The 26079-nt window shown below is 44.2% G+C and overlaps 1 protein-coding gene and 1 pseudogene across 3 annotated transcripts in view; both read left to right on the forward strand.

The window, feature by feature from the left end:
* Positions 1 to 26079, forward strand: part of SNX25 (sorting nexin 25) — a 1510914-nt gene that overhangs the window by 711777 nt on the left and 773058 nt on the right. For all 3 annotated transcript variants that reach the window (XM_086962502.1, XM_086962503.1, XM_086962504.1), the window contains one exon: positions 17913 to 18099. In XM_086962502.1, the coding sequence (XP_086818628.1) occupies positions 17913 to 18099 (187 nt within the window). The remainder of the gene's footprint in view (positions 1 to 17912; positions 18100 to 26079) is intronic.
* Positions 20380 to 26079, forward strand: part of LOC147728747 (POZ (BTB) and AT hook-containing zinc finger 1 pseudogene) — a 93754-nt pseudogene continuing 88054 nt past the window's right edge.

Below are 26079 nucleotides of genomic sequence, written 5' to 3' on the forward strand. Positions count from 1 at the left end.
CATCTGCAAGAGACAACCCAGTTGTTGTTCAGGTTGGGGTTTTCGATAAATGTACCCAAGTCTCACCTGGTGCCCTCCCAGCGCAACCTGTTCATAGGTGCCGTACTGGACGCTACTGTTTGTCGTGCATTCCCTCCTCCTCAAAGGATTCGCGACATTCAGGAAATTATTCCTTTATTTTACAATGGAGCGGTCGTTCCAGTCCTGAAGGTCCTTTGCCTGCTCGGTCTGATGGCTTCTTGCATTCTGTTGGTCAACCATGCACGCTGGCACATGATGGCACTCCAGTGGTGTCTCCGCAGGCAGTGGTATCAGCACAACGGAGATCTCGGGGAGTCGGTGAAGATCTCCAGAGAAACTGCGGCGGATCTGTCTTGGTGGAGCGTGGAAGGCAACCTGTCGCAAGGAAAGCCTTTCCATCTACCTCCATCGGTGGCCACGGTGATAGCGGATGCATCCACTCTAGGGTGGGGTGCTTATCTGGGGGATCTGGAGATCAAGGGTCTTTGGTCTCCAGAGGAAAGGTTGCTTCACATCAACCTTCTAGAGTTGCGGGCGATACGTTTGGCACTCAAGGCCTTCCTCCCTTCCCTTCGCGGTCGGTCGATCCAAGTCCTGACGGACAAAACGACAGCGATGTGGTACATCAACAAGCAGGGAGGAGTGGGGTCGCAGTGTCTCTGCAGAGAGGCTCTGCGTCTCTGGTCCTGGGTTCAGGACCACCAGATTTGTCTGATGGCAAATCATCTGGCCGGAGTTCTGAACGTGCGTGCAGACAGTCTCAGCCGGCAGTTCTCTGCCGACCACGAGTGGAGGCTTCACCCGGAGGTGGTTCGTCACGTCTTTCGGACGTGGGGGACGCCTCAGGTGGACCTGTTTGCCACTCGCGAGAATGCTCACTGCCCGTCTTTCTGCAGTCTCCAGTATCCGATGCAAGGAGCCTTGGGGGACGCGTTTCAGTTGAGTTGGGGAAATCAACTCATTTACGCGTTTTCTCCCATACCTTGATTCCTCGGGTTTTGAGGAAAATTCGCCAAGACCGGGCCCAAGTTATATTGGTCGCCTCGGATTGGCCAAGAAGGGTGTGGTATACAGATCTACTCCACCTCTCCTCTCACCCGCCGCTCCGTCTCCCTCTCAGGGCAGACCTCCTCTCTCAGATGGAGGGGCAGGTTCTACACCCCCACCTCCAGACATTGCACCTTCATGCCTGGAGATTGAACGGGGCAACCTGATTTCCTATTCTCTCACGCCTGACGTGGTGGATGTCATTTTGTCTGCCAGACGTGACTCCACTAAGACTGTCTATTCATATAGATGGTCTAGGTTTGTTATTTGGTGTGGTGAGAATGATATTGACCCGTTGAGAGCCCATTTATCGGATGTGCTCCGGTTTGCTCTTTCTTTGGCGCAACAGGGGCTTGCAGTTGCCACGGTTAAGGGCTATCTTTCGGCGCTGTCGGCTTTTATTTGTTTGCCTGAACAGCCCTCTCTTTTTAAGTCTCCTGTAGTTTTGAGGTTTTTGAAGGGTCTTGTAAACAAGTTCCCTCCTACTCCTTTTATTGTACCTCAGTGGGACTTGAATCTTGTCTTGACTTTTCTGATGGGCTCTCCCTTTGAGCCTCTTCATAAATGTCCTATGAGGCTTTTAACCTTTAAGGCAGTTTTCCTAGTTACAATTACCTCGGCAAGGAGGGTGAGCGAGCTTCAAGCTCTTAGTTCCAAGCCCCCGTTCCTGACCATACATGCTGATCGGATGGTTCTAAGGACCAGGGCTGCTTTTCTTCCTAAGGTGGTGACTCCTTTCCACCTTGGTCAATCCATTACCCTCCCTACCTATTATCCTCCCCCGCACCCTTCCAAGGAGGAGGAGAGGTTGCACCGTCTGGACCCTAAGAGAACGGTGTCTTTTTATTTGGACAGAACTAAAGACGGTCGCTTGGATGATCAACTCTTCATTGGCTTTGCTGGCTGCAAGAAGGGAAGAGCGGTCCATAAAAGGACTTTATCAAGATGGATCGTTCTGTGTATTAAGATCTGCTACTCTTTGGCCGGTAAGGAACCTCCAGAGGGTATTAGGGCTCATTCAACTAGAGCTAAGTCGTCAACCTCAGCTTTGGCTAGAGGTGTTCCTGTGGAGGACATTTGTAGAGCGGCGACCTGGTCTTCCCTCCACACTTTCGCGAAGCATTACTGCTTGGATTCCGAAGTGAGGAGGGACGTCACTTTGCGCGCTCTGTCCTTCAGGATTTCCTGGTTTAGAAGAGTGGACACCCTCCTCCGGGAGTGGGGACTGCTGTGGGACTCTATTCACAAGGTGAGGAATCCACACGGCAGATGTATCTATCAGAAGAACAAGTTACTTACCTTCGGTAACGCTTTTTCTGGTAGATACTATATCTGCCTGTGGATTCCTCACTGACCCACCCGCCTCCCCGTTGTCCACTCTTCTATGCCAGAGTTATTGTACTGTAATGTATATTTATTTTGATGTCAAGGAAATGTTTCAATTGCTTTCCTGCATTTGCTTTGCACTGTGTGTTTTGCCTTGACTATTGTGTACTGTGTATACTTTGTATATATCTGTCATTGGTCCATCCGTGTGCCTCGATGGCACGGAAAAAAGGCGGAACTGATGTCATCACGCCGGCGTGGGCCTATTATAGGCGTCGGTGACGTCAGCGGAGTCGCGAGCGGAGCCGTGTCTCTGTGACGTCCTATCCACGTCGGCGCGAGGCTACGAAAAGAATTTCCGAATGTTGCTGACGCAAGGGGGATATTCACAAGGTGAGGAATCCACAGGCAGATGTAGTATCTACCAGAAAAAGCGTTACCGAAGGTAAGTAACTTGTTCGTTCAAAGGATCATGTGGACTATCAAGAATTCTTTGGATATAATATTTTGACTGAGCACAGAATATTAATACTCAGATGGTATGCTAGCATATTATGGAGATTAGACTTTACAAGTGTTGAATGTGCTGTACCTGATGCTATATTTATTTAAAATATAGAGTGCTGGGGCACATTTTGAAGCATTGCAGATAGAGAGTCCCACTCCCAAAAAGGGGGTATAATGGCTGCTCACTTTTGGCTGCCTGCACCTGGTGGATAATTTTTTACTGTTTGAAGGTGATAGTTGCGTTTGCGGTGTTTCTGAGGTGCCTCAGCCATCATATGTAAGTCGATTGAACTAGACAATATATTTTAATGAAATAATGAACCTGGTAGTCATTATTCTATGCATTTAATAGAAATAATATAGAGTAAGGATTACTGCATACTTTGTTGCAGATGTCAGCAGCTGGCCAGGGAGGAATGTGTGTGCTCCACTGATTTGGTCATTCATCCTATTTAGATTTTTCTGGTTTGGGATGCTACCTGTCTCTAAGGTGTTTTTGTATGCTTTCCAGGGTTCACTTCTTGTTTGTTAGTATTGCATAGGCTGGTTTTGCCTGTTTTCTGTGATTCTGATATTTTGACTATTTCTGTTCACAGACATGGTCTCCTGCTTTGTTATTGTTTCATGAGGTGAGGAATTTGCAGATAGAATTATCCATTAGAAGAAAAATTTAATTACATTTGGAAATAATCTTTCTGGTGGATACTCTGTCTATCTGCAGATATTTAATCCGCCTGCACACCTACCTGTTTTGAATCAGAGCTTTTGAACTGGTGATGCTTTTGGAATTATGGTTTTTGCATCATAATTTTTCGCTTTGTTAAGTTTGTCTCTGCCTCTAATGGCGGGGGAAAAGGCACTATAACTGAAGTTAACTGAAGTCAAAGCTCCAGATGCCTCCACAGGTGGCTCTGTGATCTCAAATCCGGGGAGGAGTCTCAGTAAAGTTGGGGCCACAGAACCACCTAATGGTTTTGGAGAGCTATTCAGCTATTCAGCTTTAGGGCAGTGCGACTGTTGCGGCCGCACTGGGGGCAGACCTGTGGAGGGGGCGCTGTGACCTCAGAGGGACGCTGTGTTTAGTAATATCTTACGATAGGAGAGATGAGGGGCACTTTTGCAGATGGTAGGGAGAGAATCCAAGGAGGCGGTCATGGGACATTGGGGCGCCAAAAGTGATTGTTGCACCGAGGGCTGCCAGAGCTAAAGCCAGCCCTGGAGCTATTACCGAATTTCTAAATCTGTTCAGCCACCTGAAGGAGATTAATAAGGTGAGAAGTTTCCAGGTGGAGAATTCAACAGAAAATAGTTACCAAAGGTAAGTAACTTTTTTTCTGTAGAAGCCTTAACTCCATCCATCTTTTTTCATGCTAGACCAATGGCACCAGTCTTTGACTAGCCCTTTCCAGTTTCAGAGGTAAAGAACCTTGTAATTAATAAGCTTTGATAGGGGTATCCTTACATCCATACAATATTACTGAGTTACCCTAACTACTGCGTACAAGTGTAAAGCTCTCAAGAAATGTGTTCACATTTCGCTTTACTACCAAGCACAGCCTTTCTCAGTCTGGGCTACTGTCCAGATTGTATCCTTGCCTCTCCTCTTAAACCAAACCAGCTTCAAATAAATAGGAATCAAAGAGTGTGAGCCATCTTCAGTTGGCCCAATTATGAAAAGAGCAACCCCAAACCATACTCATCAGCTTGGTTGGTTAATCCATCAAATTCCTCATCATACAGAATTAACGCAAGATGAGATGGTGCCTTCTCTCCACCAACCACATGCTTATATCTTTGTTGTAGCTCCTCAGCCAACATCATTTCATTAGTTTTGAAACACAGACCCCTTTGACCCTTGGAGAATGACTCTCATACTCTTCCGTTTAAATTTGAGATCCGTAATGGACATCCTTGGGTTTTGCAGGCTGTAATAGATTAACCTTTGTTATTATGTCTGCTGAAAGTACTTCAGTTGAACAGCCATCACGTTGACCTTTGTGATGTAATCCAACTGAAGGCATTTCTGAAAAGGAATTTTCAGTGGAGGTGCACTGATTTAGTATTAGATTTCTGTTGTTTAAAGCCTTGTAAATGTTTCAGAAAAATGAAAAATACATAGTTCTAATAGTGAAAGTGGGTGCTGTGTGACCCATTTTTTCTCACGGGACATTTGATATTTTTCTCCTCTGCAGCAAGTGAAGACCTGGTAATATTGATGTCTCTACGTGGATTTTTTTTTAATGGATAACCAATTTCCCCAAATTGTTATAACCATCACAGATTTCCAGCACAGAATACTTATAGGTTGCCGGATTAAAGGATATCTTTTTTCTACTTGCACTTTTCAGTTAACGTGCTTATGTATGTTTCTACACACTAGCTGCGTGGTCTCAATGTTTAATAAAAAGTAAAACTTGAATTCAATAAGTTTTCATTGGAGTGTTGTCAAACCCAGTTTGCAGCGTATTGAAAATAAGGTCCAAGATATTCAGTGATCACTTTAGGTTTGTATCACAGCTCACATTCTGCCTAAGGTCAACTGATTACCTTGAAATGTGCAGCTACATCAAGTATCTAATTCCTGTAACATTCTACCTAGTTTGCACACCTGTGAAGCTTAACATAGCAGGTGGCAGACCAAAGTAAAGCCACTAAAAGGCCTGGGTTAGAGGTGGGCAGGAGTGAGGGATGGGAGTGGGTTAACCCCCATCCCTTGGCGGTCACATATCCTTGAATAGCCCTTCTACCACCTCTCAACTTTCAGATTACCTGCTAGGGACAAAACATCAGATCCGAATAGATAGGGGAAGTGTGGAGATGTTATTCTTTACTCAGTGAGAGCAACAGCGCAGGCCAAGGGTGGGGTTGAAAGACCAGTAAGTCTTTTTTTTTTTTTGTCCTCATTTGCCTCCTAGGTTTTAAATGTACAGTCGATAGGCTAACAAGCAACATGCTGCCTCCGTTTTCTTTAAACTGGTAGGGACAGAAATGGAACGTAGACCTCATCCCTCAGCAATAGTGCTTCAACCAACAATGATCGCTAAAATAAAACCTTACGGAGGTTGCCAGAATACAGCCAGGATACTGATAAAAGCATCAGAGCACAGCTATGCCCAAAGGGGGGGAATGATGGCTTTATCATTGGACCTGGGGAAAAAAAACAGTTTCTCAATGATCCCACTTCAGAAGATGCCAGAAAGATCTTTTAGTTGGGTTCCCAGCTCTAACCAGGTCTAACCTTGAGACCTGCAGGACCGATGCATACCAGTCATTGATAGAGGGAGGTAGGGAGTCCTTCCATTTCCTACATATCTCCCTCCTGGCAAGAAGAACGGAATAAAAGACTAACTTTCTCACTGACGAGGGAACCCCTTCTAAAAGACAAAAAATTACCAAGGAAAGGTCCAGAGGAATGTTGGAGCCTACTGATGACGAAAGAATCTTACTTATGGCTTCCCAAAATAAGAACAAGCGAGGGCACTTGAGGAACATGTGGGTGTCCGAAGCGGCCACCAGGCCACATTTCGGGCAAGCCACCATGTTCCCCTGTGTAAATTTGGAAAGTTGAAGGGGAGAATAGTAAGCCCTGTGAATGGTGAAAAGATGGTTCCTGCGTAACCAGGCCGGTTTAAAAATGTCCCACATCATTCTACATGATGTACTCCAAAGGACTTGAAGATCCGAATTGTTCACATGTGGCGACCAAAGCTCATCTGGTAACAAGAAAGCACCATCCATTTCCTCCAAGATCAAATTATACCAAGATGAAATCTCCTTCTTAGCGGGAAGTTTGTCGACTAGAAGGGTTATAAGGTAGCTGTAACCACCTAAGGGAAATTTGCTTCCTCGAGAGGGCAGTGCAGTATAGGAACGGGACCAGCTGGATATTTGCAGAAATTTAAGCCTGGCAAAGATTGGGCCGATCTTATTACTCAAACACTCCCAGGAGAGCAGGACCCCATCCACAAATAAGTCTCCCCAGACCTCCACCCCTGGTTCTCTAATAGGCACTGCAAGTGTACCCCTTAACCAAGCCGGACTGTCTGGAAGATCCCATAATGGTGTCATGCTACCATAGTACCCTATTTTAATAGACTTAGCTAGCTGAGCCCAAATTCTTGCCATTCCCAGTAAGATCTTTAGTTTATTTATTTTTTTTAAACTTGGGGTCCCCAAATTTGAATAGAAACCCTGACTGGCTAACTCCCTCTCCCATAAGCAAAATAGAGTACAGAATCCCCTCTCCATACTCAGATGGTTTCTTTAATAACATCCTGGCATGAGATAGCTGGAACGCCCAGGCATACGCCTGGAGCAGCAAGCCCCCCCTATTCCCTGCGCCTCCTAAGCTTTTTCCAAGAAATTCTTGGGAGATGGTTATTCCAGATAAAGGTATTAATTTCGGCCTGTAAGGCCAGAAAGACCAGTAAGTCTTAATACAAATGAACAAAGAAGACACTCTAATATTCCATAATAGATTGTGAAATACTTTGTGCGGTAATTTTAGTCTGAGGGGGTCAAAACCAGCCTTCAAGTGGCTGGTTTTATCCTTTAAATTTTCCAGCTCGACCCATTGAAAAAAGAGAACATACCTAGACCTGAAGAGAAGACTTATTTAGGCGTCAAATACCTGACAGAGGCTTGTGGAGAGGAATGTCTCCTGCTGTATCTTGCACTTCTGCTTTGTTTCAACTTTTTCCATGACCAGGGATACAGGTGCTTGGCTGGCCTGAGGGCTATTATGGTCCTGTGGCTTGCATATAGCAGAAATTAATACGGGCAGAGGAAGATATTACTTTTGCTTAGCATTCCTAAAGACCACAATCTTTGCTTTATTTCGGTCGTATACAACCGTGAAAAGTACAATACAAATATGTTTAAACATCACAACACAACAAGCTAAAACATCTAAAATAGATAATTATATGAAGAAAATATGACAACAACCATATTGGGAATCACAGTTCAAATAACATCCTCAGACTTAAAAGCATTGCAGGTCAACAAGTTGTAAAGTGACTCGTGCAACAGTCTTATGCATGAGTCATACAATGAAGAAACCATGTGTGCAGGTAGAGAATCACAAAGAGTTGTAAAGTGCAAAAGTCGTGTGAGTAATCATACAACTGAAACCAGATATGGAGATCCAGACAATTAAGAAGTGGCAGATACAGCATTCATATGGGAATACCATTTCCTAAAATGTCTTCCAGCTTGCATAAATAATAATAAGCCACCCCATTAAAAAACGACATATGAAGTCATAAGGAGAAACAAAGAATTATCTCATCAAATAAATTAAAAAGCCATGAAATATAACATGGCAAGACAATAATCATTTAGATGTCACAATTTGTCAATCAAAATCATTCTTGCATTCAAAAGAATATTAGACAATAAAGTGACTAGTGCAGCTGTCTTATGGATAAAACTTACATAGGAAGAAACCACTCGTGGGTACCTAAACACTTATGGGGTGGCAAAAGCAAAATTTCTACAGGCACCCCGGTTCCGGGGATAGTAGCCAACTTGCATGTGTAAGTAATAAATTAATTCTAGGATTTCATGTGTCGAGGACAGGTCTATACAACATTCAGGAAGGGGCCACATTTGAGTAAGCAAGGTGGACACAGGAATGTTCTTTAAAAACAGAATTAAACAATCACTATCCCGTTTCTACACATGGCTAGATCTTCAGTACCATGCCGACTTTAGGACTCTTGACAGGGCAAAGACAATTTGTTCTGATGTGTCAGATTTTAATAATGTAGGACCTCGGGGCGTGGCTTGGACGCCGGTGCAAATGGCGGCGTAGTTCTGTGCTCCTCCGAGCGGCTGAATGAGAATGCTGAGGAAGGCTGCAATCCGCCTCCAATCCTGCCTGAAAACAGGTACCTGGGCGTCGGAAGACCTGATTCAGAGTCGGTGAAAGTTTGACTCTGATCCGACCGATAGGAGAGGAGCTGACTGCCCGTTTGCCCTGACCGAGGAGGCTGCGCTCCGCAACGGAGCCCGACCCCGGACACAACCACGTGGTCCCCCGGTCTCCCGGAGGTTCGACCACGCTGCGCATTACGGACTGTTGGGGGTCTCCCTGGGCAGCAGGGGCCAAGAATCTACACGGCATCGATGTATCGACGCAGTGAGTAAGAGGCGAGGCTGTCAGGGGGGCGGTTGACTGCTCGATGATTATAAAATACCGCGCTGGCAAATCTTAATGGCGGCCACCCAGTGAGCCTGTCTCCACAAATCAAGCACCCTGCACCAGGACCACGATCTGCAGACAAATGCATATCCCTGTGAGGAAACTGATGTAATGTAATATATAATATAAATTCGGACCAACGCTCAGATGCAGTGCTTCAGAAATAACGCTGCAAGCAGGATCCTCTACGCTATATGAATGACTGAGATGTATGTTTAAAATGGCGGTCCCTTGCTAAGCTGACATCGTGTCTGTGTGACCTGGTGCCTGAATACCATGATGAACACTGTGGCCTCTGTTATGTTATGAAGACCTGTAGGCAGATTAATAGAATAATTGACAGCGCTCCGTGAAATAATACTGCAAGCACATGTAAGAACAACCATTGCAACAACCATCGCAATCATTCCTAGAGCCTAGCTTGAATTTCTGTCGCAGTTGATATCAAGGCACTGGATAGCCCTCCAAGAATTCTGGGAAAACTGGTGGCATGTATATGGACTGAGTCTGTGATACTGTGTATGATGTGCTGGTTGAACCTCTGCAGCAACTATTGCTAGCGCTATTTACAAGGATATGAATAACATTTAGTGATTTAAATGATATTTACAAGGTGCAATACGAGCATTGTGCAAACGACGGCTCCTGCTGATGAATGTGCATCTATGATCTCTCTTCAATAAAAATCGTCTTTCACTATTCACGACGCAGCGCAATTCACGACGCAACACAACGCAATCCAGTACCCGCGCCGTGAGTTGGTTGAACTCAGAACAAGACAGCGTCAGGTCTAATCGCTACGCACAACAACAACAGCTACAACTTAAGGATGGGAGACAAAGAAAACGGCGTAACTTCTAAACGCCTGAAATCTAACCCACCGACGCCAGTCAAAGGGAATAAAGAAATGACGGATGCCATGGCAACAATTTTGAGCAGGCTAGAAGAGGTTAGGGACCTGGCCAAATCCACCAAGGAAGAGGTGGTAGCTATTCGCCAGGATATCAAAGACATCAACTCAAGAATTACAGAATCCGAGGCCAGGATAAGCAAACTGGAAGACTTTGAGAATAAAACATGTGGAGCGATCAAGAACCTCTCCTTATGCTCAGACCACCTTGTGAAAAAAGTTGCGGAATTGGAAGACAGAAACAGAAGGGGGAACCTAAGAATTTTTGGCATGCCGGAAAAAGCAGAGGAATCACATGGCACATGCATACCCTTCCTCGAGGAGTGGTTCACACAGGCCACAAATCTAACCTTCACTCAGCCACTAGAGTTCGATAGGGCACACAGGGTACCAGGTCGAATTTCTAAAGATCAGAAGGGCCCAAGAGCGATCGTGTGTAAACCACTAAGATATCAGCACACAGAGCAGATACTTACCTTCGCCCGCAAACATAACCATGTGCTATGGAAGGGTCACAAAATCTTCATCTCACAGGACTTCAGTAAGGAGACTATGGAAATCAGGAAAGCCTTCCTCGCAATGAGACCCCAACTGAAGTCACTTGGTCACATGTATGGCTTTATTGGTCCGACGAAATTTAGAGTAACCATACAAGGGGTGACACATGTGTTCTCTGACCCGAGAAAACTGCGACAACTCCTGTTCGACCAGGCCGATGGTACCATGGAGGTCTCCCCTTCAGCTCAACAAGGTGCCTCTTCAGCTGGCTCAGGATGAGTTCAGGATCGAGCTGTCGGTACTGTTATTCTCATATTCCTGAATCCACATTGAAGTGTCTGTCAGAACTGGCTCTGACATGAGGCTCTCTTGTCTGGTATTGCTAGAGAGGTGATAACCACTCTGTAATTGACAGAAACTAATAAGGGCACGCCCGCATGGGGCCCGCATGGGTTCTGGTTGTGGCCAACTTTGTCTGGCACGTTAATGGTTCTTGTATCTTTCAGGCCGCCTGTCAGCGTGTCCTTTGGAATCTGGACCTGTTTCAGAGCGATCTCTTGTATCCTTGATTGGAATTTGACTCACAATGATTATATCTGTGCTGCCACGATACTGCCCGTGTCCCTCCTGGACCTTAAGAAGTACTGTGCTGTGATGTTGTTTTACAGCACTCCCATTGGTGTCAGGTGCACCCACAATAACTCTTCTACAGTTGCTGTTGTGCTTGCTGTATGAAGCTCTAAGTACTAAAGTATGTAGTACTGTGCTGTGATGTGGAGTTGCTTTATGGCACTACCATTGATAATAACTGATGATGTTGTGCTTGGTTTATGATACTTGGTTTATGTTACTGAAGTCAAGGTATTGACCTTCCTGTGCTCAAGGTCATGGCACCATTGTTGTCTATAGTTTATTGTTGCCTACATACTTGCCGTATTCCTTCACTAAATCGGGATTGCAGCCCCAAAGATTAATAGTTATGAGTAAGCTGCTTGGAGGCGGCCTCGTGGTCGTCATTCCCGAGTCGCCATGTTCTGTTGTTTCTACTATTGGGGAGGGAGGGGTGGGTTGAGGGTGAGGGAGGAGGGTGGAGGGAGGTTGGTGGGGGAGAAGGGGGGGATTGTTTTTGCATTTTGTATATCGTTTTGTTTAGTTTTGTCCATCTTGCATCCCATCTTGCATCCTAACTTGCATACATTGCACCACATTGTGTTCCGGAACTTACACTCTGTCCGCCGATTTCATACAAAAAGTACTAGCCCTGTATTCAATGAGAGATATGACTTTGCTGGCTTGAACAAAGGGATGAGACCCTCTTTTCGATCCAACCTTTGCACATACACATGGGTCATGAGACGGTATCACTTATTGTATAATCGATGGCTCATGTAATGGACACTCCAATAGGGACAACAACTATAGCTAATCTTCGAATATTATCATTAAATGTTAAAGGTCTCAACCAGCCAGTTAAACGTCAAAAGGTACTGGATTATCTACGTAGACAACGTGGAGATATAGCCTTACTGCAGGAGACAAAACTAGAGGCGAAGCTATTTCATACACTGCGTAACAAATATTACACCGAAGTGATAGGCTCTGAAGCAATCTCAAAAAAGAATGGGGTGGTGATGCTGGTGGCCAAGAATGCGAACGTGGACATAGTCTCTACTACAACAGACACGAAAGGGAGGTGGATTTCGGCGAAATTACTCAAAGATGATACTGAGTTCTTTATCACATCTGTTTATGCCCCAAATACACACGATCCGTCCTTCTGGGTAGGCCTATCGAAGCAGATCATCTCCATTCCTGACACAGCACTCCATATTTTGGCAGGCGACTTCAATCTCCCATATGACCCTGTATTGGATAGAGACTCTAAATGCGTCTTTCGCCCAGGCAAAGCCCATAAGGCATTCATGAAACTATGCAATAGATTCCATATGGTGGACACGTGGCGCTTACTGCATCCTGATGGTAGAGACTACTCCTTCTACTCCCCGCCACATGACTCGTTCTCGAGAATTGACTATATACTCATATCTAACAACGCAGTGGCAAGAGTTGAAGACGCGGACATCGCTCCCAGATTAGTCTCTGACCATTCATGCGTCTCCCTTACACTGTCTAACCTTAAGCCATCTACCCGTCAGTCTATGTGGCGATTCAATGATACTATTCTTAATGACACAAAACACAAAGAAACCCTTGACACCGCCATTAGAGATTTTTTACTGTCCAATAGGAGAGGGGACACTTCAGACACCATCCGTTGGGAGGCATTGAAATCCACTATAAGGGGACTTATTATAAAAATATCCTCTGCTATTAATAAAAACCGCACTGCGGCCTTGCTGAAGTTAGAAGAGGACATTTCGAAACTTCAGCAAAAATACCTGATGAGTAGGAACCCTGCAATCCTAAATGAACTGTCCAATCAAAAATATACCTACAATAAACTTATCAGTGAGAAGGCAGGAATTTGGCTTGACAGGAAGAAGCGTTTTAAAATCTGCGACTCAAACAAGGCAGGGAAAGGGTTAGCCGCTTATCTTAAATTTAAAATTCAGAAGAACACCATTAATTCCTTAATCGATGACAATGGTACTCCTAACTCTGATCCCACTAAGATTGCGAACATTTTCAAAGGCTTTTATGAGAAACTCTATGCTAGGAACATACACGTTGACAATGAAAAAATGGAGAAGTATCTCTCAAACTGCACACTACCAACACCTACGGCCGCAGAAAAGGAAGCTTTAAATGAACCGATCTCTGAATCGGAGGTTGTTAACGCGATCAAATGCCTTAAAAAAGGGAAAGCCCCTGGTCCTGATGGCTATACTGCTCCGTTCTATAAGACTTTTGCCCATATTCTTGCAACTCCTCTATTAGAAGTTTTTCAAGAAATTAGTACCACAGGAGAGGTAAAAGGAACTATGGCTGAAGCCGTAATTGCTGTAATACCAAAAGAAGGCAAAGATCATAAACTCCCCAAAAATTACAGGCCTATCTCACTGATAAATTTAGATTGTAAGCTCCTGGCATCGATTTTAGCAAAACGCATCCAGAAGGTTCTGCCGACCCTAATACACCCCTCGCAAGCGGGATTCCTGAAGAACAGGCTCTCGAGCGACAACACGAGAATTCTGGCTCACGTTATTGAAAAAGCGAAATTCTTATCCACGCCCACCGTGGCTATCACACTAGACGCGGAAAAAGCGTTTGACAAAGTTGACTGGACTTATTTAAATGCTGTACTACACAAATTCGACCTGGGTCCCCTATTCACTAGGTTAGTCATGTCCCTCTACGCCTGTCCCTCTGCTAGAGTACGGGCTGGTGGCGCCTTTTCCTCCCCCTTTAGTCTAGGACAAGGCACTAGGCAGGGTTGCCCATTGTCCCCGTCCTTATTCCTCCTGGCAATTGAACCCTTTTTGTACTACATTAGGGAAAACCCTGAAATTGCAGGAGTTCAGTTCGCAGGCTGTACAATCAAACTCACGGCCTATGCCGATGACGTATTGGTCATGAGTGAAAAAGCTGATAAGGCTATACCGGCGCTACTCTCCACAATCGAAGAATTCTCAAGTGTATCTGGGTACTCCCTAAACAAGGATAAAACTGAGGTGAAGTCGTTAAACAATCTGTGTGATAAAAACATCCTGGGCGAATCCGGGCTGACCTGGCAACCGAAGAGTTTTAAATACTTAGGTATGGAATTTGAAAGGGATTTGGTAACCACCCTAAAAATTAATGAGGAGATACTCTACAAAAAAATACAAAAACTCTTAGATGGCTGGTCCCCAAAGTTCCTCTCATGGTGGGGTAGGGCGGAAACATTAAAAATGATGATCAGTCCCTTGGTAAACTATATGGCATGCATGCTCCCCATGACCTTCTCGGAGGATTTTCTACATAAAGTCGAGAAGTCGTTAACGGACTTCCTGTGGAAAGGGAAGAAACCGAGGATTGCCATGAGGAAACTGCAATTGCCAAAGCTCAAAGGGGGCTTAGGTCTACCAAATTTCAGAGACTACCAAACCGCCTTTCTCTGCAGACAAGGAGCTTCCTGGTTTACCGAAAACCCCGTTTATACGCCCTTATGGATCGACATTGAGAAATCCATTGTCGGAAAGGCCCCGCTCTCTGCTGTACTCACAATGGATCTCTCACACCTTGCGAATTCTAAATACATCATACTCAATACTAAGAGGGCTCTCTTGCGGTTAGATCGCACTCACAAAACTGGTCTACAGATCCATAATTCTTCATCTGCTTCCTTGTGGCGTAACCCGTCAATCAAAATTGGCGGATCGCCCATAATATGGGACCACTGGTCTGAAAAAGGTGTTAATGTAATTGCTGATCTACACGAAAACAACATGCCACTGCCATTCTCAACTCTGCAGGCTAGACACTCCCTATTACCGATTGACTTTTACTCGTTCCTGAAGCTAAAGTCAGCCTTATCGAGCAGAACGTTCAAACTAGCGATGCCTTGGCTAAAATCTATGCTCCCTCACTTTCAATCCTCTGGACATTTTGTCTCAAAAATATATAAACTTCTTGCACCAACACCTAACAAATCGATGAGGCGTAACGAAGCCAAATGGGAATCAGAACCAAATAATACTGGCATAAGCATAGACTGGGTCAAGATTCATGCATCAGCACTCACACATAAGGTCTCGCCGATACTATCACAGACCAAATATATGATCCTCAACAGGGCTTTCTGGACCCCACAACGATTATTTAAGGTTGGCCTACGAGACACACCGACCTGCTGGAACTGCTCCTCGGATATTGGTGACCTTCCACACATGTTATTTGATTGCCCCATGCTCCAAACATATTGGACTAAAATCTTTGACTACATTGGGCACACGTTTGACATACATCCTGCTAGGGAGTTCATCTACATTATCCTGGGGGCTTTAGACCCACTACTAAAGGGGGACCATGACCGTCAGCTCCTGGATCTCTTGCTAACACTAGCATGCAAGGTAGTCCTATGTAATTGGAAATCAGCGTCTGAGGTCTCTTTTAATGCCTGGAGGGAATGGCTAGCCTGCATTAGGGGCACTGACAATCCCGCTCTTCACTCATCACCATGGCAGGTTACCAACAAAAAACTATGGTCCTCTCTAGACCAGGCCTCCTTTACTTTTGAGCCACCATGATACACCACCAATGAGATCAACACTTAGTAAATGTGGGGTTGCCCGATGCACAAATTATAATGGTTATATCCCGACCATATGGGCTTACCAGATTTAGACACAATGTGCAGGGATGACAAAGTATACTGGTATTATTTGAATAGACTTGGATGGAGAGCTCTACGGAACTGTGCACAACTGTAAAGATTGCAATGATGGCATATTTTATTGTTTACCTTGTTCATTTATTTATTCATTTAATCATTTATTTGTATGTATGTATGTTTTGTTTTATATGCACTGATCCATGCTTGACCACGGTGTTTCTCCAATACGAATGTAACTCTATTGATGCCTTATGGCCGTTATCATTTCTTTTCTTTTTTTGCTCAATAAAAAAGATCTGAAATTAAAAAAAAAAATAATGTAGGACCTCCAAATGCACCCAATACTGCACAGTGGGAGTATCCGCTTTGATCTCAGCTTTTTGTATCTGGGGCAAAAAACGAAAAGACTTTAATTGGAAGTGTACCAATTCTAAAGCGGGTATAGAGGGTCTTGACGTTGCTGGGGCTAATTCTATCACACAATTGTTTGAATTTGGGGCTACATTTGTGGGCTAGCAACGTATCGGTCTGGCCACCGAACCTCAGCTCTCGCCATACTTTCATAACAGTGTAATCCAAATATGCTCCTTGATCCAGTTTGCTATGCCGTTTCTAATTTTACTTGGGTCATTCCAGATGTCCTCTATTTTTAACTGCCTAATTAAGGCTTTGGCTGATTTCATCCTTGGTGTGGCACAGTTCTTGTCTATAGCGAATCGCTCCTTAAGGGCAGCTCTATAAGGAGCCGGGGAGGTGGGGGAGATACCCAAATTCTGACCAATGAGTTCAGGATTTTAAAACTAGCAATATAATCAATCTATTTTAGATTCAGGTCCTACCTTAAGGGTATCAGAGGTGTACCATTAGGTGCATTGTGAATTTTCTGGTGCAATGCTTGTAGCAACAGCAGAATGTCTCATCAGTCATTCTCTGAACTCTTGTAATCCATTCTACTCCAGCTTTGCTTCTCTGCAGCTCCTCGCACACAAGAAAAGTTTTTAAGCCAGAAGGGTAAAACTTTTCACCGTGGCAAATCATCAACAGCTCTTAGACTCAAGTGCATTGGTAGTTTCCTCGTGTTGGTATTGAAACAGTTTTTCCGTTTACCATAACCTTTGATCCTACTTAGCAATAGGTTCACAATTCGATTTCCTGAGGTACTCATGGAAGCACCCGAGATTCGTAGAGGAGTTTTTTTACCATAACAATCATGTGGAGTGCCTGCAATATCATGATATTGTTTCATTTCTTTGAATGGATATATATCTTTCAAGGCGAGGTTCTGGGATGGCCAGGGTTGACAACAAGCCTTTTCAAGGGTAGACTCTGATTGTGAAATAGGCACCTTCTAACTTGATTTAAATCTCTTTTGAAAGGTTAGCATTGATTTTGAAGCTCTTTTGAAAGGCTAGCATTTTTCTGACCTTGTTGAGATATTTTTGCCTGACAGTAATTTCCGTAGTTAGCCACTAGGCTGTAATGTAACTTCTACAAATAAAAGTAATGCTTAGTCTATCACATGCAAAAACAACAATTGTTGGACAGAATGCAGAACAATGTCATACTTTCACCCCCGTACATAGATCTGGGCCTAAATCCATCGTTTTTTTGCTCACCATGCCACTCCAGTTTGGACCCAGCCATATGCAGATCAGTCTTGACCCTGCGCCCAATGGGATCAGTCCAGCCCGAAGTGCCAGGCCAGGTTCTCCCTGGACTGGAAACAAGCATCCTAGGACCGGTTTCGGGCTTTCAGCCCTCATCAGCCAGGATAGCTTGACTCCAGTGGCATGGAGATCTCCTTGTGTTTGCTTAGTCTATCACATTGCCCTTTATTGTTCATCTTAAAAAAGGCTGAATTACTCCAAACTTGCTCACTTTTTTGCACACTTGCATTATTGCATCATGCAGTTGTACTATAAAAATCATAGATTGTTTAATATGAGGTGTTAAGTATAAAGTGAGCTAGATATGGTTTCAGTGATTATCACAAATCTAACAATTAAGTAATCTATTCTGGCGACTTGATGAACTATCAGTTATTCCTGCAGCTGTTCTGATTTGTAGATACGTGCTTTGTTTATCAATGACTTGACATGGCTTCTTTGTGTTTTTGTTCTTAGTGTTGAAGCCTGTGGTGGAATTGCTGAGTGATCCAGATTACATTAATCAAATGCTGCTCGCCCAGTTGGAGTACAGAGAACAGGTGAATGAGCATCACAAGAAGGCCTATACATACGCACCTTCGTATGAGGAGTTTATCAAGCTCATTAACAGCAGCTCTGACATTGAATTCCTCAAACAGCTCAGGTAGCTAATGTTTGTTTGTAGCAATTTTTCAATAAATCTAGCTAAGCACTTTTGAAGTGTGCCTTCTTTGAAATAATAGCTAAATTATAAATGTTATCAAATGCACATCCAAAATGTTAAGAGCAGCATACAAAAGGCATATTGTAACTGTTTTGTCCAAGAAGCCACGTGGATGTCATGTCACCACAAAGTCTCATCTCCCTACCCAGATTGTATATTTGCAATAGTATGATTTATCCACTCCTGCCTTTCTACAAGAATGTTGCATTAGCCAGTCCCTTCAAATCCTGAACTCCATCCCAAATAAAAATAGATGTTGTAACTATGCAACACCTCTTCTCCACATATGCAGCTAAAACGTAGCAGTCTAGATGCTGTGACGCTGAATGCCTGACTTGTAATACCCCCTTCACTCAAATTCACATATGTGCCAGAGAACTATGAAGTGGTGTTGAAAAACCTGCTAACATCAAACTATATCGAGGCAAGATGGCGGCCGTGGCGTGGGCTGTGTAGGCAGCTCCGCTCTTCTCTCCTGTCCCCTGGACTTACGGACTCACCGTTGTGGAGAATGGCGCATGCTGAGAAGTGAAACTTAGGAAGATTTGCGGGGCGTGAAAGCTGGGAACATTAGCCGCTTCACATTGATGGTTACACGTTTGTTTTTGCGAGGAAAAGTGCTGAAGCGTTGAAGACGGTGATCCCGGGGCGATCCAAAAACTAACGGCTAGTTCGGCACACACCTCACAGGACTGGCCACCGGTGTGGGATGGAGCTCAGGAATAGCTCGGGCAGAGCTGCTCAGTGCAATCGGCAGTGTAATCAGTAGCTGCAGTGTGGAAAAAGCGAGGGAAAAAATACCTTTGGAGAAACCAGCGTGGAGATGAGAACCCGATGAGAGCTTGACTTGGGTAAGACGCTGGACATTTTGTGGATGTGCCGCGGCTGCGGTAATATTGCTCGGTGTATGGTGAAAAAATACATTTTCAGATCATCTTCGGCATCCGCACGCTACTCGTTTTACTTTGTTTGGTAACCCGCCTGGAACTCCCAGGAATCCCCGGTCGGTGGCAATATCATGAATATTGGGAACACTGATCATATTGAATCTGATGTGGAACAGAGCCGGTGCACCATGAATCGGGGGTAGAGCGGCTAAAGTGACTAAAGTGGTGAAAGCGGTAGACGTATTGGCTTGGTACAAGGTTTTACTGGAAAATCTACCACGAATGCTCGGGAACTTGTTAACGAGTTGGCATAAAGCCCTGTACTGGAGAATACCCGCTTGGCTGTTGCACGGGTATTATAGCAGGGTAGCCCGTGGGCGAGGAGGTGCCTCTTTAAAAAAAAAAGGATGCCGGCGAAGGGGGCAGCGAAAGTAAATTAAACCGTAAAAGTAAACACCAGAAGAGGGAAAAACAAAGAGCAAGGCATGGAGGCATCCAGAGTGGGTAGCGGAACGGCTGGCAAAACAGCAGAGGACTCTCGTAGAGATGGTGAAGCTGTTATGGACCCCGCTAGCACGGTTAGTACCTTTAACGGCACGTGCTCAGCTCGAATAAAAGATGGCGAAGGCAAGGGGAAGAGTGTTGCAGCTCAGAGGGTATCAAAGCAAAATATTCAGAGTCAGACTCTTCCAGCAACGTTCGGGAGACAGAATGCCCGCAATGTTGACATACCAGCAGTTCAGGGGATGATGTGCTTGAGGTAATGACTGAGCATGCAATGTTGGGCCCGGCACTCTTGGACATTACCGATACCCTGAATGATGTACAAACAAGCGAGGTACAGCTACAGCTGTTGCAAATTGAACGAAACGTGCTAGCTGGCGACACAATGAGAAACAGTGATGGGAATCGTATTACTGAAAGAGAGGGCACTCAAAAGAAGGCGACATTGGGTGAGACCATTATCCCGGGCACTAACGTACCAGAAGTGGGGGAAAATTTGTACTCATTATCAGAGGCATCCTCAGATGAGGGCTCCAGCCTGAGCAAGGACTGAGGAAATCACAGCGAAGGTGACGGCGAAGGGAGCAGCCCGGATGAGGCCTTAGGTGGAAGTAACATAACGCCTAATTGCAGTGTAACAACTATCAAAAGGAAAACAAAGAAAAAAGGGTCATCACAGAGGACACCAGAAGGCCCCCCAACACCCGGGGAAAATATGAATGGAACTTAAGTAGTTAGCACTCCAGTTCTAAATGGTGAAAAAGAAGCTTCAAATTCTGTAGCCAATCAAGGGCATCAGGAAATCACGTTGGTTACTGTATACGAAACCATGATGGGCCATAGAGCGGACAGCAAAGCTGAGAATATTCGTAAGCAAGCTACTTGCAGTAAGGTCAAAAGTGCTGTTCGGCAGGCGATAAAACTAGGGGCAGAAACTGCGGATAGAGTCACAGTGGCAGAAGTTCGGATATCCGCCCTTGAGGACTACGCTGCGGCACAGAAAGAAGAGCTAGAATCAATTAAGCCTCATCGGGATGACCTGAGTTTTAAGTTGTCTGAACTTGAAAATCATTCACGCAGGAATAATCTGCGCTTTCTGGGGGTGCCCGAGAAACTGGAGGGAGCTGATGTTGGTAAATTTGTTGCCGAGTTACTGCAAGAAGCCTTCCCGGAGCTCACAATCTGGGACTGGTCCCGAGAAATTCAGCGGGCACATCTGTTCCCGTTTTCAGTAAAAAAAAAAACGCCAAGGAACAGAGGATCTGCCTAGAGCGATCTTAGTTTGTTTCAACAACTTCCTGGCAAGAGAAGATATTTATGCTTTGGCGAGACCGAATAAGAAAGCAACTGCTAAAAACTGTAACTTTTTCGTAAGGCCTGATTTTTGCCAGGCAACAGATTCCAAACGCTGGCATCTAAGACAACTCATTCTGGACTTTCAAAAGAAGGGGGCGGCGGTATATTTACAAAACCCGGCCAAACTAAAAGTAATGCTAAAAGGGCAAACCAAGTTTTTCTGGTCAGAGATTCAGGTTAAAGAGTACTTGGAATCTATTTAGGGAGTGTAGAAAGGTAGATAGCCTGGGTTAGAGTTGGATGTTAAGGGATCGGATATGTCTTGTAGGGGAGAGGCCTTCTGAGTGTGTTGTTGAAGGGGGCCAATTTTCTTTTCTTTTTTTTTTTTAGCCTTATCGGTAATACTAGTATAATGCGTCATAAAGGTGTGTGTTTTTTTTGTTGTTGTTTTTTTTAGGCCTCAGGGGGCAGGGGGGGCGGACATGGCACTCCATCAATGCAGGGACTGACAGTCCTTGGGCCTCAAATGTTGGGAAGGTTGGGTGGAGGGGAGGGAAGGGCAGACGAAGAAGGGGCGGGATAGGGAGGAGTTTGGGAGTGTGGTGGTGGGGGGGGGGGGTGGAAAAAAAAGGCAGCCGCAGGCAGCTTGGAAGAGGAAAAGGGCTGTATAGTTTAGACGTTTGGGATAAATCGAGCAATGTTTTTCAAGAAAGGGAAGAGAAGTCCGGAAGAGTGGTTTATAGGATCCATATTTGGTTACCTTAGTTTAGAATATGGCGTCAATAAGAGGAAGGGATAGGAAGCTTAAGATTTGCACCTTAAATATTTGTGGTTTGAACGATTCGAGGAAATGCGAATGTTAGCAAAAATAGTTCAAATATTAGGGGTTGATATACTTTGCCTACAGGAAACCCATGTGGCTTGGGCCAATGGGGATTATTTAAAAAATATAGGTCTGGAGTTGATTGTTTGCTCTAAACAAACAGGTATTTAAAGGGGGGTGGCGATACTTAAAAAACGGGGAGTGGGGGAGTGTATGAAGACACTGCAGATAAGTGGGGCCTTTGGGCCATTGCTGATTTTAAGCTGGGAAGGTATAGATTTGCAATTTGTAATGTTTACGGCCCAAATTTGGACGATGCAGAGGTCTTCAATTTCTTAAATCTTGAGTTGGCTCAATGGACAACACCTGTGCTGCTGTGTGGTGATCTTAATATTAATATAGGTGTAGATTTGCACATAAGATCCAACCAAGTGTATACTGGTAGAAAGAAGCTAACGTACACAGCAATACGGCAACTGTGTTTGGATCATGGTCTCTATGATATATGGCAGGCAAAGTACCCCGCTTACCCGGGCTTTACCTTTTTTTCAGCTCCCCACTCAAAATTCGTACAGCTGGATTATTTTTTCTCCTCTTTTGAACTATTAGCTAAAAGTACTATAGCAATTTGTCCCAAACTGGCCTCCGATCACAATCAAGTTATAATTGACCTGACTTTCGAACTTGAAGGACTATTAGAACTCTCCCCATGGTCTTTTGACCGAAAACTGCTATTAGATGAGGAATACTGTCAGTACATGACCCAAACTATTAAGGTTTTTTTTTACATAAATAAAGGTACTGGAACACAAGAAATAGTATGGGACGCATTTAAATCCGTGGTTCGTGGAGAGCCCTCAAGCTTCTCCACATTCAGGTGCAAACAGATGCGCCTTAAAGAACGACAGGAGCTTAATCAGGCAGAGGAAAAATTAGCAGAGGTTATAAGACTAGGAGCAGAAGTAGAAGAACGCAATCAAGCTCAAAAAGACCTCACTATTAAAAGGGCTAATGTCTATGCCAACATTCCCGAACAAATCGCAGCCAATTACTTACAACATAAAGAAACAGCATATGAATTTGGGGAAAAAACAGGCAGAATATTGGCGAAAAGGGCGAGGGAGAAAGCGGTATATAACGCAATATCAAAAATTAAGAACTTGCAGGGAGTTATGCAGGAGACAAAGGAAGGTGTGCTGACCGCCTTCCAAGAGTATTATCAGCAGCTATATAGTGATGATATTGAGGTCGATACAGCCGCGGTTTGAGAGTATTTATAAGATGTGACTCCTGTGACCCTAACTGAAGCTCAATATGCAATCTTATCGGCACCGCCACACTGGGGAGAAATCGAGTTAGCTATCTGTGAGTTAGCCCAGGGAAAGGCTATGGGGCCTGATAATATCCCTCTGGAGTTCTACAGAAAGTTTAGACACTTATTAAGAAGAGACCTAGAGGTGGTGCGTCAGCAAGCGTTTTGGAGAAAGGCACGAGCTCCTGGGCAGAAGCCACTATTGTGGTGTTTAAAAAGAAAGGCAAAAAAGAGGACGAATTGGGGTCTTATAGACCTATATCACTACTTAATTCAGACATCAAAATCTATTCGAAAGTGATTGCTAACCGGCTAAACGACTTGATGCCAAGATTTGTTTCTCTTAGACAGCATGGCTTTATACAGGGTAGAGGCACCACAGACCATATAAGGCGTATAATATCGTTGCTAGACTGGTCGCAGGGGTCTGGCTCACCTGTTGGCGTGGCCCTGTTGGATGCTGAAAAAGCGTTCGACAGGGTCACGTGGACCTTTTTGTGGTCTGTTTTGGCAAAAAAAGACCTCCCGGAAGAACTGGTTAAGGCTGTAAAGGCACTGTATTCACAGCCATCTGCCGTGATTCGGATTTCAGGGAAGACCTCCGGTAGGGTGCGGATAGCAAGGGGGACGAGGCAGGGCTGCCCCTGCTCGCCCCTGCTGTTCGCACTGTACATTGACCCGTTCATTAACAAGTTGGAAATAAACCCGGCAATAAAACCAGTACACATAATAACTCGGATTTTAAAGGTTGCGCATATGCAGATGATATAGCCATAGTATCGTCGGAGATTGCTAGTTCATTACCCATCATAGTGGACTCTGTGGAGGAATTTGGCCAGTATTCTGGATATAAATTAAATATCAATAATAATAAGACACATCTTACCCATTCGGTGGCAGGCCGTCCGGTGAGTATAACATTTGATAAAGAGGCCACCTATTTAGGAATTAAGATCACTCCAAATACGGAAGATATTATTCCTATTAATTTAGATCCTATAATAGGCTCTTCTAATAAAATACTTGAATGGATAAATAACTTGAAGCTCTCCCTTTTAGGACGCAGTAACGTGATAAAAATGCTCATTTTTTCCTAATTTTTGTATGTATTTCGTGCTATTCCTTTTTTAATTTCTTCCGGTTACTTTGTTCGTATAGACAGAATGTGCTCAAGGTTTCTTTGGGGGTACCACCGGGCTAGGAGAGCACTTGAGTATTGTGCATTACCCAGAGAGAGAGGGGGATTGGGCATTCCATATTTCCAGTTTTACCATTGGAGTGCATTACTGAACTATATGGGGCTCTTAATGTTTTCAGAAGACCCCACAGAGGATTTTATGAGGCCATCTATATATGAAATGCTCTTGGGCACTGAGGCAAAGCAGTGTCTAACCCGGGCTATTGAACCTAGTTACTACAAAAAAAACAAATTTAAGATTTTTTTAACGGCTTATTATATATGGAGAAATTTTAAAAAGAGGTTTTGTTTCGGCCGGAACATTAATATTTATACTCCGCTGAGGGGCTGCACTTTTTTACCGGAATTATTTCAAGATGGGGTGATGCTTAGATGGTATAACCTGGGGATTTGTAAGTTTGGGGATGTTTTTCAGGGGAATGAGTTTGTCTCTTTTGAGTATTTAATGAAAGAATATCAGGTACCCCGTATGGATTTTTTCAAGTATCTCCAGGTTCGACGTTTTTGTATGCAGAAAATGTCAAAATCCATGATAGGATTAGAGGAGAATGGGTTGCTAGAAGCAGTTAAAAGCCAGCAGAAAATTGGGTCTCTACATCGATTATTTGTGGAGACGTTGGAAGACGATTTAGCAATTAGAGCTGTTAAGTGGCAAAACAAAATGGGTATAGAATGTGTTAATTTAGAGAAAAGCATTTACATAGCTGATAAAGCACTGCTGAATGGACCCCTGATAAGTCAGCATTTTATGTCAATATTTGAGCTTTACTATACACCAAGCAAGCTAGCAAAATGGAATTCTTGGCGGGGGACGATGTGTAACCGCTGTAGCTTCTATGCAGCAGATGCTGTTCACATGTTTCTCGTATGTCCTAAACTGGGTCAGTTTATTGCCGATATAGAATATTTTGTGTTGAGGAATTTAGGTATTCCAATTAAAATAACGGCATCACTCGCTATCTTTGGTTATGATGAGGGGCTGAATCAGCAAAGATCTGAAGAAGAAGAAGGTTTTATCTTTATCTGCATGTCAGCATATCGTTCATGTATTACATCTCATTGGCTTGACACAGACTCACCCAACTTTATAATGTGGCAGACAAAGCTCTTATCTATGTTTTATTTAGAAACTGCATTATATAAAATGAAGGGCATAAGAAAAAACTTTTGGTCGGAAGCTTTGGTCTCCAATCGCCAGCTGTATAGGTTTATGAGTTTTCATTCTAACGATTGGATTTGACAAGGACGGCTGGAACTGAAATTTCCTGTACAGTTTTTGTATAGGCCTCTTTCTGATGTATGTTTGCATTTTGCCAGTCTGCTGCCAAGAAAAACTCAATAAAAAAAATCCCTAAAAATCAAACTATATCACCACAAACTCGCAAGTAATTGAGCTTTCACCATTGGTTGCTCTGAGAGAGTAAACCTTCAATCATATGTGTTACAAAATGACACCTACTTTTGGTTGTCACAGGTAGTGTTGGTCTATTCTGTTGCTTTGTTAATGCACATAGTGGTACAAAAGGGGGTGGTGATGGACGGAGCATCTGAACCAATCAAACACTCACACCCAGTCAACAGATCTGGGTTTAATCCATCTCCTTTCTTTAGCACACTCTGCCACCCCAGTTCAGACATCGCCATATGCAAATCAGTCTGACCCTGTGCCTCATGGGAACAGTCCAGCCCGAACTGCCAAGCCATGCCTTCCCTGGACCGGAAACAAGCGTCCTAGGACCGGTTTCTGGCATTACAGCCGTCTTCAGCCAGGCTTGCTTGAATCCAGTGGCAAAGTGAGCAAGGGACTCACGTCTGAGCATACCCTGCCAACTTCTGGCGAACAAAGCGGTACAAAAGGGGGTGGTGATGGACGGAGCATCTGAATCAATCAAACACTCAC

The sequence above is a fragment of the Lissotriton vulgaris genome, chromosome 3_1 (genome assembly GCF_964263255.1).
Source record: "Lissotriton vulgaris chromosome 3_1, aLisVul1.2, whole genome shotgun sequence".
NCBI lineage: Eukaryota > Metazoa > Chordata > Amphibia > Caudata > Salamandridae > Lissotriton > Lissotriton vulgaris.